General features: G+C 34.7%; 1 protein-coding gene across 1 annotated transcript in view; it reads right to left on the bottom strand.

The window, feature by feature from the left end:
• Window positions 1–16,606, bottom strand: part of RIT2 (Ras like without CAAX 2) — a 486,751-nt gene that overhangs the window by 337,138 nt on the left and 133,007 nt on the right. The window contains exon 2 of the mRNA XM_020985731.2: window positions 12,024–12,080. Coding sequence (XP_020841390.1) covers window positions 12,024–12,080 — 57 coding nt within the window. The remainder of the gene's footprint in view (window positions 1–12,023; window positions 12,081–16,606) is intronic.

Genomic DNA, 16,606 nt, shown 5'->3' with positions numbered 1-16,606 from the left:
AGGGAGCATCCTCCCTAAGAGATTTTGACATATGTGAGCATATGTGTGTATTCATGTGTGTGCATATATGCATATGTATAGTGAGAGAACCAGAAAAAGAGAGACAAAGAGAGACAGAATGATGCAGAGAGACATAGAAAGAGGTACACTAAACATATATAGTAGTAATTAGCTATTAGTGTATGCATGTAAAATCACTGATCTTGATACTTTCAGTAAGATGGTAGAACACAGAGTCTTCCTGTCCAAAATATTACTATGCTTACTAAACCCCCATGAGCTACCATCTGACCTACTGGAACACACAAAGGATTATTTCAGTTTATAATCTACCTTGATTTTGCTCCATAAGGATAATGAAGGCCTTTCTATTTGCCCTAAGGCTGAACTTTCCTCATTTGTCTTGTCTCCCTAATTAAAATATTAATTCCTTGAGAATAGAAACACTGTTTTCCCCCATTTTTAGTTTCCTGGAACTTAACACAGTGTTTGACATATGGTAAATATTAAGCACTTAAATGTTTCTTCAGTTCCATTTGTGTTCTCAATGTTTTCATAACATTAAATTCTCCTACATTTTTCTAGTGTAAATCCAATGTGGTCATATATACATAAATATGTGTGTACATATATGTGTATGTATATGCATATATATATATACGTATATATATATACACACACATATTTGCGTATATATATTTAACATATACACATACATATACATAAACACATATATGTATATATAAATATACATATATACATATATTTATACATATATACATACACACATATAGGCATATACATATATATCCTCTTTCTCTCTCTACACACACACACACACGTATGCGCACACACACACGCACACGACATTTTCAAGTGAAGAAATTTAAGCCATAAATAATTAGCCTGGTACAGTGGAAACAATACTGGTTCTAGAAGCAGAAAACCTGGGTTCAAATCTTACCTCACCTATGTTATCCTGGGCAAGTCAGTCCTTGGACCTCAGTTTCTTCATATGTAGAATGAGGGGATTAGTCTAGATGCCCTCTGAAATTGCTTTCATCACTAGCTGAGTTCAAAGAAACCTCTCCCTACCCGAGGGCTGGCTGCATAAACATATAAAACTGCGTATTCTCCATGAAGCACTTGGAATCTATGGCAGTAGATGCGAGTATACACTATAGTGAAATTATAAATCGTTTGAAGTATCGAGCTGCTAAACTATCTGTGAGTGAACTGAAGTTTGGGAGTGGTGACTTGTCCAACGTCTCATAAAGCATAGAGCTAGAACTATCAGCCAGGTCTCCTGCTTCCTGTTTTGGTGTTCTTCCCTCTGTAACATTCTGGTAAGTGAATGTAAAGTCCTTAAAGGGAGGGAAAGGCTTTCTCATTGTCCTGGTAACCTCAGCACTGAGCACAATAACTGGAACATAGTAGGTGCTTAATAAATATTTGTTCATAGATCTATTGCTTCTCTGAAAGACTATGACAAGCAAAAGAGAAAAATGACATAAATGTATGAATATACTATAAAGCCTCTATATCTTACAGTGGTATATTAAAAAAGAAAAAAATGGTAGAGATTAGGCTGATAGCTGGAATTTCAGAATCATAGATTTCAACTTTCTGGATGCAAAGACAGAATATAAAATAAAAATACATAGTACAATGTTAAGCCTTTAATATTTAAGTAAGGGAACCTAAGGCCTAAATTCTTGCTCTGTTACTTGCCTGGGACAAGTCATTTTTCCTTGAGCCTGAGTTTCCTTAGCTCTTAAATTAGGGGTGTGGAATGGATAATCTTTAATGTTTCTTGGCCCTAAATCAGGCCTGCACAAGTTGTGGATGTTTACCCCACTTGTAGCCTGCCAAAGGATGACTGGTGGCCAGGGAAAATATCCGTTGTATGTATAGGAAATCCTTTGGCAGGCCAGTAAGTTGTGCAGGCCTGCTCTAAATCTATGACCCTAAAACGAGAATGTGATTCATTTTTCAATAGAATCTCAAAATCAGAAGGCACAAAATAAGTTATGGGCTAATGAAAAGAATTCTCATACCATAGAAAATAAAGTAGTTTTCACTGGGACACCCTTGAAAATAGCTAAAGATTGACATTAACAAGGGCAAGCCAAAAACTTTTGTAATGCATCAGAGGGATTTGGGTTGTAACATAAATCCATTCCCCCCTCCGCCCCAATTCATCACTTTTCTTCATAGTTATCTCATATTTAGCTTCTTTAACTCATCTCTCTCCACCCCAGTAGGTGCTCATCAGCTTCACAATAGCCTCTGGCTTACCAAAGTCCCTTTATACAATGATATACCTCATATTCAAGTGTTTTTTCTCCTTTCTTTCAACATGTTTTTGTCTTGCATTCCCACTGTCCAGTATTCTAATGTCTTCTGTCCAGACAGATAACAACGGCTGATATTTTATATAGTGTTTTGCAGTTTAAAAAGTACTTTACACAGACTATCATTTTCTCCTTTAACCAATGCTTTAAGCAAATAACAAAAGTACAAGTACTCTTTTCTCCATTTTACAGAGATCAGCTGAGGTTGGGTTAGATGACTTGGTCAAGTTCTCACAGATAGTCGTTGATAGAACAGGGACTCAAGTCCAGGCCTTCTGATTCCAAACTCAGTTTACTTACCACTTTAGAGAGGATCTGCTTGTCATGTTACAAGTAGTTAATATCTTTTAATTACTTAATGCCCTATTGTGACCTAGTGTCCCTTGTATTTTTATTAGGACTCCTTAATTCACGATAACAATTCAAAGGCGTAACTAATGATGTGATTTTTAGCTTAGCACGGTATATGCATTATCTATTTCTTTTATAAACCATAGCTTAGAGATGATCTATTATAGTGGAGTAAGTAAAATATTTACTTAATATGGTATATTTTTTTCAATGTATCTGTGAATTTCCAGGTTATTTTAATCACATTTATATTTTCCAAGTAGCCTCAGTTATAATGATTGTAATTGATGGTGATGAAATCAGTTGGCAACTAACCTGTCTGGCCACTAACTTGTGTGAGGTCTTTGTTTTTTATTACTGTTGTTTTGACTTTTTTTTTTTTAATATTTTTCCCCCTTTTCCCAAACCTTTCACCAAGACTCACAGTTTTGGCCTTTTTATCCCTTTCCTGAGGAGCTATTTCAGTTCTTACCAACTGCACATTAAAAGCATAAATCTTTCATTGGAGTGTATTATGCAGTATTCATGGAGAGTAAGTGGAATTGGAGGTCCAAAGCTCTCAGGTAGCACTTTTTCAGTGAAGTTGATTAAAGGGAAAGGTACAATTGTGGCCCATGGAAACAGAATCTGTTAGCACAATTGGGAACTTATCGGTTCTATTGATTTATGTCCACTGTGGGAAGTGAACTTATATGGGCAAGTGGAACACTGAAGTTGTCATATCTGGCCATTGAATCCATTATAAGAAAAATAAAATAAAGGAAAATCAAACCCACAGAAAAATTGTAAAAGGCTTCAGACTAGCTTTATTTTAAACAATTTAAAAATGTATCCAAATCAAACTTAATTTAAAAAAGACAAAAGATCAACACTAATATTTCTATTTTTGTCAAGAGTATATGAGTTTCAGAGATGCTTGGAGCAATTCCAGAAGCTGAACTAGCAAGTATTAATTATTGTCATCATCATCATCATTATCATCATCATCATCTGTACTTTTGCATGCTAATTCTTTTTAATCAGTAAAGGAATACCTAACACATTAAAAAGGCAATCCACTAATAGGTCACCTGGAGCATAGCTATAGTAGAAAAATGCTCTGGGCTTGGAGTCAGAAAGTAATTTGGAGTCCTGGCTTTGTCATTTCCCAGCTTTGTGGTCTTATACTACACACACACACACACACACACACACACACACACACACACACACACACACACATAGACACGTATACACACACCTACATTGGATCAGAGTGCTCATTTGTCAAAATAGGGATACTAACACTTTTATTAACTACTTTAAGGTTTTTGTAAAGAAAACACCACACAAATATGTGTTATTATTAATTATTATTATTACTACTTCCAACTCTTTCCTACAGAGACTTACGGAATTTTTTTTCAGCTTCAAAAATAAAACAAAACAAAAAACCCTTAACACCCTCCCAAAGAATCATTCACAACACTGATATAATTTATATACATTCACACACACACACACACACACACACACACACACACACACACAGATGCACACAAACAACCATACTGGGGGACTTGAGTTAGTGAAGAAGAGTTGAATAAAGAACAGAGAAGATCCCAAGTGTGAAAGAGGCCAGAAACAGAGGAGGCAAAAGGAGGGTGTGGTGATAAATATTAACCCATGGCTCTGAACCTCAGAGGTAAAGTGAAAGAAAGAGAACATATCATAAAGGGCAGAAGCTTATCAGTTTATGAAAAGACAAGTGGAGTACAAATGATAACAGACTCCTTAAATGGGTTATTGTCAAGGGAATATTGATGTGCAGCCAGAGGCGGTGTGGGTGGGAAGCCACAAGAAGGTAAAGCCCATAGGGGGATTAGACAAAATGAACTCAAGGTCCCTTCCAACTCTAAATCTATAATGTTAAGTACCTCAGATTTGTACTATGTACAAGTCAGTTGGCAATGTATAGAATATTAAAAAAAATAGTGACTTATAATCCTGTTCTTAAGGAACTTATAGTCTAGTGTATAGGGATAACCAGGAATGAGTAGGTGGTGTAAAGGATAAAATGTTGGAGTTGGAATCAGGAAGACCTGAGTTCATTCCTGCCCCCAGCACTTCTTAGCTGTGTTAAGTCTGAGCAAATCACTTAAAATCAGTCAGCCTTATTCCCAAATGTAGAACTGACATAATAATGCACCTACCTCACAGGGTTGTTATAAAGAACTAACATGACATGTTCAAAGTGCTTTTCAAAATTTAAAACACTCATAAATTATAGTTATTAAGAAATAATGAAAATGAAAGTTTGGAGAGTTTTTGAGAAGCAAATGGAAAAAGATTTGCTTTCTACAATCCCATTCAATGCCAAAATATAAAAAATAAAGGAATTGTATCTAAAATATCATCTACAACATAAGGAGAGAGGATAAAAGGTAAAAAACCTTATGTGTTATCTCTAGAGAAGGCTAATATTTAATGCTCTCATTCAGATTCCCTATGCAACCAAATTTACAACCTTTCTGTAGTTAAAAAAGCACACTTTCAATCTAATCTCCAAAAGTGAGACTGAAGCTGACCTGCAGTTCAGTTTCAAGGTCCTTGAAACAGTAGGAAAGGAGAAAAAGTATGGGTGATAAGGAATATAATAAAAATCTGCAATTAAAAAATATCAAGATATAGAACAAACTAGACAAAGGAGATCCTGAAACAACAGAATGCAATAGCTCAATATTTGCTAAAGTGGAATACATACATTACCTGGAGGTGGTGGTGGGGAGGGTGGTGGTGGTAATCTCTTTATTTCTTAAAAACTGTTTGGAAAACTAGGATATAGCCTTGCATAAATTAGACTTAGACCTTACATTATATTTTATAATACATTGTGAATAAATATGTGACCTTAATATTAGAGTTCAGACTATTAAAAAAAAGGAATTGGAAGAGAAGCAGATCATATATGTCTCAGAGCTATTGGTAGATGTATTCTTAACTAAATAAGATATAGAGATAATTGTCAAAAGCAGATAACTTTTATAACATGAAACTTAAAACTTTCTTCCTAGGCAAATTAATGCAACTAGGATAAGAAGGAAAGCAGAATGGGAAAATAAAATATTAATATCAAATTTCTCTATTAAGTTTGGGTGTCTAAGATGTATAAAATAATAAATACATAAAATTAATAGCCATTCACCAGTAGATAAATGGTCAAGGGAACAAACAATTCTCAAAAGAAGAATCACAAAGCATTTACAAACCACATGGAATAATGCCATAAATCAAAACAGCTCTGAGACTTCACCTAACAATATTCAAATTGTCAAAGATGACAAAAAATGGCAATGATTAATATTGATGATGTGTGCAATAACAGACACACTAATACATTGTTGGTAGAGCTGTGAAATGACATACACATTTTGGAAAGCAATTTGGAACTATGAAAATAAAGTGACAAAAAGTAAAACTCTATTAACTAGAAACTCCATTATTATTCTTATACCTGAAGGAAGATATCAGTAAGAAAGTCCCCCTACATACTAAAATATTTATAGCAACACTTTTTATGAAGCCAAGGAATTAGAAACAAAATAGAGGACCATCAACTGTGGAATGGCTAAACAAATTTTGATATATGAATGTAATAGAAAATTACTATGCTGTAAGAAATAATGTGTATGATAAATAAAGAGAAACAGAAAGATCTATATGAACTAATGCAGAGCGAAATAAGCAGAGCCAAGAAAACAAAATGAATGTCTATGATAATACAAATGGAAACAACCACACACCAAAAAATCAAAAATGAATGCAAAAATTATAAAGAACAAGCTTGACTCAAATGAAGAGATATGAGAGGATACCCTAAGCTCACTCCCTAATGAAGGTTGGGAGCATCCACAGGTTGCACTTAAAATTTTTTTTTCAGTATATTTATCAATTGTGCTGATTTGCTTTTTCCTTCTTTAAAATATTATTTGCTATAAGTAAAATTTTTCTGGGAGGAGGAGGGAGAATGATACTTGGGATAACTATGATGTTATAAGAAATAGAAAGCATAAATGAAAACTTAAAAAAACCCTCAAATTACATACAAGATAAAATAACTGCCTTTGATGATTGCACATCAAGAGGTGAGATAAAAATCATTGTTCTCCAAGAAAATAGACGTCTTATCAAAAATGAATAGCATGATCCAGGGAACGGGGAGGGAAGAAAACTGTGTAGAACATCTTAATACCAACAATAAAGCATCAGTTGAGGGAACACACAATAGGCACAACAAATAAGACCTGACGTAACATTTTTAGAGGTGTAACTGCTCACACTGAAAATGGAACAATTCACTTTCAACAGCTAGTCAGAGCTGCCTCCAACATGCCACTGAGTCTATTAGTATGAGATCTCAATCTGTACTTCAAGCAGTATTCATTGAAATGAATTGGTCAAATGCTAGTGGACCAGATGTGAAAGACAGTATTTTTGTCCACAGTGGAGAAAAGAAAAGAATCATATTCCTCCTTTAATAGCTTTTCGCAGTCACAGATGGCTTCCTGATATACTTGTGGAATAACATTTTTTTCATGTTACAAACATGCCACCAGATAATTTGGAGGCAACAGATGGATGCAACAGACATCTTGGAGTGTTGATCTCAAATGTCTGAAATTAGTGAAAAGGAATTTTATAGTGATAGTGTCAGCAGGATCAATATCCTCAAAGGAACGGAAACAACATCAACTGGCATTTTTATAGCACTTTAGTTTCCAAAGCGCTTTACAAACATTATCTCATTTGAACCTGCAGAAGCTCTACCAGGTAGTTACTACAGAAGGAAAAAGTGGTTTCAGGTCAGGGGACCTAAGCTAGCACTCACTAGCTTTGTGACCAAGTGCAAGTAAATGAATTGAAGCTTGTTTTTCTCATCTTTGTAATGACCATAATAATACTTGTAATATTTGGCTGGCAAAGGTGTTTCAAGGAAAGAGTTTTGTAAACCTTGGAGTGTATATAAATAGGACTTATTACTTGTTTCTCAGGCATCCCTCTACATCCCTGAAAAATATCTTCAAAGATTTCTATAAAAGTCTCGACAAATTAATCTTTTCGAAGTTTGTCATTTTGTAAAGGCATTACTTGACTTTTAGAATTGTTTTCACAAAATTTAAAAAAAAATAGAGTTTCCAATTCTCTTCTTTGCAGAGGTAGAGAAGAAGGGGTCTATGACATTCTATATATCAGACATGGTCAATATACCAGTTAATTTTGCTCAACTGATTTAAAAAAAATTTCTTATAAAGGATGGCTCTCTAGTAGAGAAATATTTGGAAATGATGGTAAAAATTAAAGGCATCAGTAAAATAGGATTCCAAATTATCCATAAAAATACACATAATTTTTGAAGTATAGGAGGAAAGAATTACATAAAATGAGATAAACTTTTAACAGACACTGGAATATCACATACTATTAGTAACATTTTTGTATAATTGATTACAATATCACACTATTCAATTTATCTGAATTTTAGAAAATAATATTCTAAAATCATACTGCCAGGTATATCATTCATAATTTATTGAGTATTCTGTCTGTGGCCATTTCTATGAAAAGTTGAGCATCACAGCCTTTGCTTAGAAAGATAATTATCAATTATAAAAGCGATAATCCATTTTTAACAAATATAAAATTTAACTTCTGTTCTTTCAGTTTAGAGACTCTCCTTCAAGAATGAGAAGTCTGAAATCCAAATGTTATAGGAGCAGTAGAATCAATAGGCCTCAGCTGCAGACGTGCAGCTCTCTACTGCTAGTTACCAAACCAGGAATTCATTGGTTGCTTGTTCTGAAAATGTGCCCAAGAAAATCATAAAAATAATAACCCTTACCCTTTGGGGAATACGAAGATACCACAAAATGCTTTCCCCCTTTAATAGTAAATGGAATGTAATGTTTCAAAATTGTGTGACAGGACTGAAAAAAGGTAAATTCAAGCCTGAATGTTAAGGAAAAGGTAACATGATACCAGTCTTAATGTTTTTTCAAAGATTTTTGAGACAAATGGGTTTAGCCCCCATTAGTAGGCTCATATGAAAAAGGAACAGACAGGGAGTGAAAAATCTATGGTTCTTCCCCTCGGAATGGAAAAAAAAAAGATTTCTTGATGGATGTTATTCATCACTAATTTGTACAATTTTTCAAATATTCCAATATGACTTCCTCTTTTGGGGCCCTTTAAGTAACTGCAAAAGAGTTACATTTTTCCAACCTGAGCTACTGAAAGGTAAATTATTTGGGATTCTCCCTTTCCCTGAAGAGCACAGCAGATGGATTATTGTTAACTGATATCCACATTAGAGAAACAGAAAAAGGAAATGATGAGGAAATTGAATAGAGAATAATAAAGCCCTCTGTGCCTCTTCTTCTAAACTTTTACCTTAGAGGCTATTTTATTTATAGCCAAATAAATGTATGATTTCAGCTATATATTAGTACAGAATGTCCAGTTAGCTTAATATTGAATGACGGGTGTACCCTGTGGATATTTGAAGGAGTCATCATTATCTAGTGCTCATTTCTTCCTCTTGAAGGTACCATTTTTGATTTGTATCTGTCTTCTTCGCTATTCAAGTCATTAAGACTAATAAGACATCAAGAGAGGCAGGTTTCTGAATAACCAATATGTATACAGTTTAAGTGATCACAAATAGTGATGTGAACAAAGAATGGATTTGTGTTGTCCCAAATGATTACATTGTCCTGGTACATTTTTTTTTGGCTTTGGGAAAAAACAACAACAACAACAACAACAACAACAACAACAAAAACCTCTTGATTTGAAAGATAACCTGCTACCCCAGATGCCCCTTATCTTTAGGTCAGGTGAAGTACTGCCATTGAAATACATATTTGGGGAACAGGGACCCAGACTTTTCAAATAAGGGTTAGATCATCATTTCTAAAACATAGTCAGTAGCTGCTTAGAAGCAGTGGAATGTTTCATATGAAGTCAGAAGGTATGAATTTGAGTATTAGCTCTGTCACTTACGTCTGTTATATTGGATAAGGCTCTCAATGTCTCCTGGCCCCAGTTTCCACTTAAATGTCTGAGATTATATCTCTGTCTGAGATTACACTTGTTACCCCTGCCTTTTGTGCATCAGCTGGAGTGTAATAAATTCTACTCCAACCCACAATTTTAACTCAGTGTGTATCGCTCCTTTTTAAATGTGTTTCTTGTACACAACATATAGTTGGATTCTGATTTTTAATCCATTCTGCTATCCATTTCTGTTTTGTGGGTGAGTTCATCCCTCACCTTCCAAGTTGTAATTGCTATTTGTGAATTTCTCTCAATCTTATTTTTTACTATTTTCCTTCTCAGCCTCTCTTTTCACCTTATCCCTATTACCTTATCTTCTTCCCTTACCCTCTTAATCCTTATTTTACTTTCCCCTCTAATAGTCCTTCCCCATACCATCTTAATCTTGATCAATACCTTGTTCTAAAAGTCCTTACCCTTCCCTATCCCCCAGTTTTCTCACTTCTTTAGAATTTCAGAAGACTTCTAAACCTCTTTAGATATATATGTTGTTTCCTCTTCAACCCAGATGAGACTAAGGTTCCAATATTACCAGCCCTCCACCCCTACCTGCTCCTCTGCATTAGGTCTTCCTTTCATTCTCTGTTTTTATTAGATAATTTATTCTTTTAACCTCTTCCCACTCAGTTTTAATTTTTTTAATAATTACCTCATCATACACAATTCAGCCCCAACCTTTTTTTGAAACCACCTTAGTAGTGATAACAGTAATATAATAATAAAATAATAACAACTAATAATTATATTGATAACATTTTCATATACCATAAGTAAATAGTTTGACCTTAATCAGTGCCTTATAATTAGTCTCTAATGATTTTTCTTATATTTCTTCTGGATCTTTTATATCAAATTTTCCCTTGACTTCTGGTCTTTTTGTTACAAATACCTTAAATTCTTTCAGTTCATCAAATGTCAATTTTTTTTCACTTAGGATTATACTCATCTTTGCTGAATAAGTTATTCTTGGATGCTCACTTGTTCTTCAAAATATAATGTTCTAAGACATATGGTCTTGTAGTTTTAATAATGTCATTTTATATTTTTTCATGAATATAATTTCTTTAAGACTAGGATTTCTTATGGGTCTATTACTGGCTCAGTGTCTAATCTGGTGTTTATATTTTTATTCACTTGAGAAATGCTACAGAGAATGTGACTATGTTTATAACAGTGACTGAAGAGAAGAGATTCATGTTAGTTTAGAAAATAAAGACAATTTGACATTTCAAATAATGTCTCTAGAATGTCAACTTGCACTACTTAAGTAAATAGGGAAAGTAGCATGAACTAGTAAAACATCTGAAATATTGAACATTCTTTGAATGATGCATACTTTCAAGTGCTAACTAGGTTAACATCAGATTGTCTAGTTCAGGATCTTAGAGAATTCATTTTATTAAGGAGGTTTTTAAACTGATGTACACGCATAGTCTCCCTATTAGGTTTATGATCTTGGATGAGGAAAATGACAAAAATTTTAAAATCATTATTTCCTTCAAAATTCTATATATTTCATGTTCTTCATTAAAAATAATATTGTTCTGAGAAGACATCTGTATGATTTACTGAGTATTGAAAAGGTCTATGACACAGAAAAGGGCTAAGAACCCTGCTTTAATGAATGTCACTGGACTGTGTCAGGAGACAAAAGCTCTAGTAACAGAACTAGTTATATAACCTCACAAAAAAAATCATTTAAGGAAACAGGAGGCCAGACTTCTATATCATCTTCTATATAGCAAATACTTGACTCAAAGTCACTGTTCTTTAATGATAAATTCAACTTTTTTTGTGAACAAGAATACGTAGTCTCAAAACATTATCTCAGTTTTATTGAGGATGGGAATTTGGGGCCACAAAGTGGGGGTCCGTATAAAAACAGTATGTTAACATATTAAATCATGATATTTTGGTACTTCTGCCATGAATTTTAAGGGAAAGTGAGCCAGATCAGAAGCAAGGAGTATTGGATGCTAGTCCTTGCTCTACCAGTTATGGGCAAGGACAAGTCACTTCATTTTTTTCTGGATCTCAGTTTCCTCCAAATTGTACCTTCTAATTGATTCTTTTAACTTTGTAATTTTGTGGTCCCGTGAAGTTCTGATGATACTCAAAAGATGACAATAGAAACCACATAATAAAATACACATCCAGTTTGAATTTGTTACACTAGAAAAATCCTTCTAGTTGAGCTAAATGGCTAAATAATTTTTTTTCACTCACCTATGGTGGGATCATGATAATCAGGAAACCGGTGACTGATAAACTGCATTGTCATTGCTAAGAAGAGAGAGAGAGAAAGACAGAAAGAGAAAGTATGTCAATGAATCTGTTAATAAAATATAACAAACAGTCAAAAACATCAGTACAAATTCACAAAAAAAAATTCACAGGCCTAATAATTCAATTTCCAAATTTTATCATTTGATTCTTCAGCAAATATCTTTTGAGGCATAAGTGAAATCTTGTGAACTAAAAGCATACTTCCATTATTACCAGCAAATGAAACAAATACACTTATACTCTTCTCAGTAATATTTAAACTAGATAGCATGGGTTAGTTGATAGAAAACTGTAAAGGGAGTCAGAATACCTGAATCTGAATCCTGGTTCTGCCTAATTAGCTCTTCAGCTTTGGGAAAGTCGTGACATGTCCCTGGGTCTTAGTTTCTTCACATGTGAAAGGAATTGATTTGACTAGATGCTCTTAAGTCCATTACTGCTCAAAATTCTATGACGTTATAACCTTTTTATTAACCTATGACTCATGATTATTACTCACAATCATAATTATGAACACTATAGAAGACAGTTAGGGACAAATAGTCCTATATCAAATGGCCTCTGAACACTCACTCTCCAGATTGTTAATATTCTTTCAGTAATATGTTACCCAAAACTAAACACAACACTCTAGATTTGGTCTGACCAGTGATGAATATAATGGGAATATCATTATCTCCTGAATATATTCTGCAAATCCCTCCTTTCTTGGTTTCATTTTCACAATTACTTATAGCTAGAATGCTCTTCTTTCCCATGAGAGGCACATTTGTCATTGATTGGGGGGTAGTGGTGGGAACAGGAAAGGATTAAGTTAGGCTTCAAAGAGGTAATGATGTTTGAGATAAGCTTTGAACAGAAGCTTTGTGCAGAAACACATCAAAGAGGGAGTAAGAGGACATTCTAGGCATAATGGGCCGGGGGTGGGGGGAGCAGGGTAGGACAGGAGGGGAGAAATGAACAAAGGGACACAAGATTAAAAAAAAAACAAGGAAGAATACATGCTATATATATTTGGTGTCTCTATGGGCTGAAACATAGAATGTTTTTGTTGTTGTTTAGTTGTGTCCAACTCCTCATGATCCTATAGACCATAGTGTCCATGGGGTTTTGTTAGCACAAACACTAGAGTGGTTTGCCATTTCCTTCTCCAGTGGATTAAGGTAAACAGAGGTTAAGTGACTTACCCAGGGTCACATAGCTAGTAAGTGTTTGAGGGAAGATTTGAACTCAGTTCTTTCTGACTCTAGGTTCAATACTCCATCCACTGAGTAACCTAGCTGCCTTTTAGGCAAATAGAGGTTAAGTGACTTGCTCAAGGTCACACAGCTAGGAAGTGCCTGAGATAGGATTTGAATTCAGGTTTTCTGACTCCAGGCCAAGAGATCTATCCATGAAGCCTAGATATGTAGCTACATAGCTAGCATTTACATGGAGCTTTTAACATTTGGAAAGTGCTTTATCTATATTAACTCATTTTATCTTTTCAGTACTGCTTGTAAGTAGGTGCTATCATCATCATCATCATCATCATCATCATCATCATGTAACAAATGAGAAAACTGAGGCAGACAGAGGTTAAATGAATTGCCTGGGGTTACACAGTAAGGATCTGATGCAGGATTTTAACTCAGTTCTGTCCTGACTACAAGTCCAGCACTTTATCCACTGTAACAACAATGTACCCACATGACTTATTTCTCCTGCTATACTAAGTACTGCAAGAGCAGGACCTTGTCTTATTCAATGCATTCTTCAGAAGGCCTTGCATAATAGAAGTGCTTAAGTGCATAAAAGAAGGAATGAAAACATTAAAAAACCGCAGACATTTCTAAATGCTGTAGAGGACTGAAATGACACTACTATACCCTTCGCTGCATTCATTCACCACACAAAAATTGCTGCCATTTTCACATGGGGTAAGCTGAGGCACAGCTTAAATTGAGAAGAACAAAATAAGGCTGTGAAAAGATCACAGGTCACTTGATTCTCAAGCTAGTATTATTATTTTGTTGTGCTGAATCTTTTTTAAACAGACAGACAGACATACACCTGAAGCAATAAATACATAAGGTGGCTATATCTAATATGATGACTCAAGTCATTCTAGTTGTCTAAGTCACTATCAACATTTCAAACTGGGCAATACTCACTTCAGAGTTTATCCTAACACATTTCCTGTTTAGCATAAGTACAAAGGTATTTAAGACTCAAGACACCTATTTTAAAGAAGAATTTTGAAAAATTAAAAAGCTCTACAGTAAAGCATGGTGGCTTATTGTTAAAATATTAAATGTCACTTGTGTAAAATCCAAAGATTCTTTTCTATTCTGTTAACTAGAGAATCAATTTTGATATCATGGACATAGGCCAAAAAAAGTGAAATTGTCACTTATCGGAATAGAATAAATGTTTTGACAAGTAAGATCTTAGATTAATATGATTGTTGTGTAAACAGGAAATAATAGTGGCCTTTATAAATTCTCTTGGTGTCTACTTACATTAAAACATCTTGTTTTGAAGGATTAACTGGCTTCAGATAGACATGTCTTCTGCATTATTTAAGTGAAGTTTAAGTAATGTTCAATAGTTAAATTCTTGTGTAACATAAATAGTTCCTAGCTATAACTTAAATTATACCCCTAGGCAGCTAGGTAGTATATTGCATACAGTGTTGGAATTAGAGATAGGGATTAAATTGAAATCCTGCCTCAAACACTTAACTGGGGAATATAAGCCTGAGCAAGGTCAATGAGCAGCCACTAATCCTCAGTTTCTTCAACTGTCAAATGGTTATAATTGTGAACACCTGAGCCCCATGAACCCCATGAACCCCAATTTGAAGCAGAGTTGCTCTAAAAAAGAGACAAATGAAATTGGAGTACATGTGTCCACAGTTAAATTTGTCAAAGTGGATTGACACGCATTGCATGGGAGTTCAGTCCAAAACTGCCTCCCCCAAGGGGACCAGTTCAGAACTGGCTCAGTTTGGGATTTTGGGGTACAGTGCTATATGCCCTTTGAAGAGGAGGTGTTCCCAAGGGGGTGCCAATCAACCATGATTGGTCAACATACTGGGAGGTGGGTGGATTCCTTAGATCACTCAGTCCACTGGGGCTGATATCGCCCATCATCAGAAGAAATGCCACCTCCAGTCTTGAAGTCTGTCTCCACCCAAATCTGAGTAGATAAAATTGATTCAGGCCTGGGTTGGAGTTTGACCAAGGTAAGAAAATTTAATGCAATTTCATTATCAGAGATGTCCTTCTGAAGAACTTTGGAGGAGAAGGCTGGCAGGGTAGAGCTCTGAGTCACCAAGAAACAGATTACCAAGGGAAATAATTTTTAGCATAATAGAATCCACCTTACAAGATTACTGTGAGGAAATATATGTAAAGTGTTTTGCAAACCTCAAAACCTTGTACAGATGTTAGCAATTATTATTTTTAAAGAGAACATGTAGAGGAGAGGTTTATATGTATGTTGTGTGTGCACATGTATATATTTAAGTATCTAGATCTGAAAAGCCTCAACCTACAGTGTTTTTGTTGTTGTGTGTTTTGAGCATGTGAATAATTAGGAACAGAAGGAAAGAAAATGCTTCTTCACTGCCTCTATATTCATGGGAAAAAGGATTCAATTGGCAGAGGTCATAAAATGCAACTTGTCTTACAGCATTTGCCTGTTGTTATACAACTCTAAGATTCCTATTTAAGGAAACAGAGTGCATGGAGTGGAAAAATATGGAATAAGAGTGGAAAGAAAGTCTGTTTCTGGTTATGAAAAGATATGGATATCAGACAAAGGAGACTGATTTTCCCTCAATAAGGAGTCATTGAAGATGTTTGAGCAGAAGAGTGACATAATCAGAAGTATGGGTTAAAAAAAGAAGAAAAGAAAAAAAAAAAGAAGAAAATATCCTGGCATTTTAAGCAAAGGAAATTGAAAGAGAAAGAAAAGAGAGATAAGACAATCTTCTTGAAGGTTATTGCTATAAAGTAGGAAGGGTATAGTGTCTAGACTACATACTCACATACATATTCTGTGTTATAATATTGAGAGAGGCAGCACAGCATAGTGGAAAAAGAATTAGTTTCAGTGACAAGAAATTCTGAGTACAAGGCTTAGCTCTGATATCTACTGCCTGTGTGGCCTAGGGCAAGTCACTTTACTTCTCATTGTTTCAGTCAACAGTCTAACATTGTAAATTGGGGCTGTGAGGGAAGGCTCATCTGCATTGGTTTAAAAAAAAAAGTGAAATTAGAAGCCTTTAAGTTCTAGTGATGACCTGTAGCCTGAGACTACTCAGCTATTGATTAAGTCGTATTAGTTAAGCTTGTCTGTATTCCATGATCACAGATAAAATAGTCAGGTTCTGCCAGTCATATCCCAAATGTCTATTCTGATTTGTAAGGAAGATTGTGAAATACTACAGATCTATCCTGCAAATGTGAAACCCAGTTATTGCCTTCCAGGAATAAGGGACAGGAACATTTGAATCTTAATTTTCAATTTAGAGAAAA

Source organism: Phascolarctos cinereus, unplaced genomic scaffold (genome assembly GCF_003287225.1).
Source record: "Phascolarctos cinereus isolate Bilbo 61053 unplaced genomic scaffold, phaCin_HiC Scaffold_4;HRSCAF=312, whole genome shotgun sequence".
In the NCBI taxonomy this organism is placed as follows: Eukaryota; Metazoa; Chordata; class Mammalia; order Diprotodontia; family Phascolarctidae; genus Phascolarctos; species Phascolarctos cinereus.
Note: the sequence above shows the minus strand (reverse complement) of the source record. Positions and strands in the feature narration are given on the sequence as shown.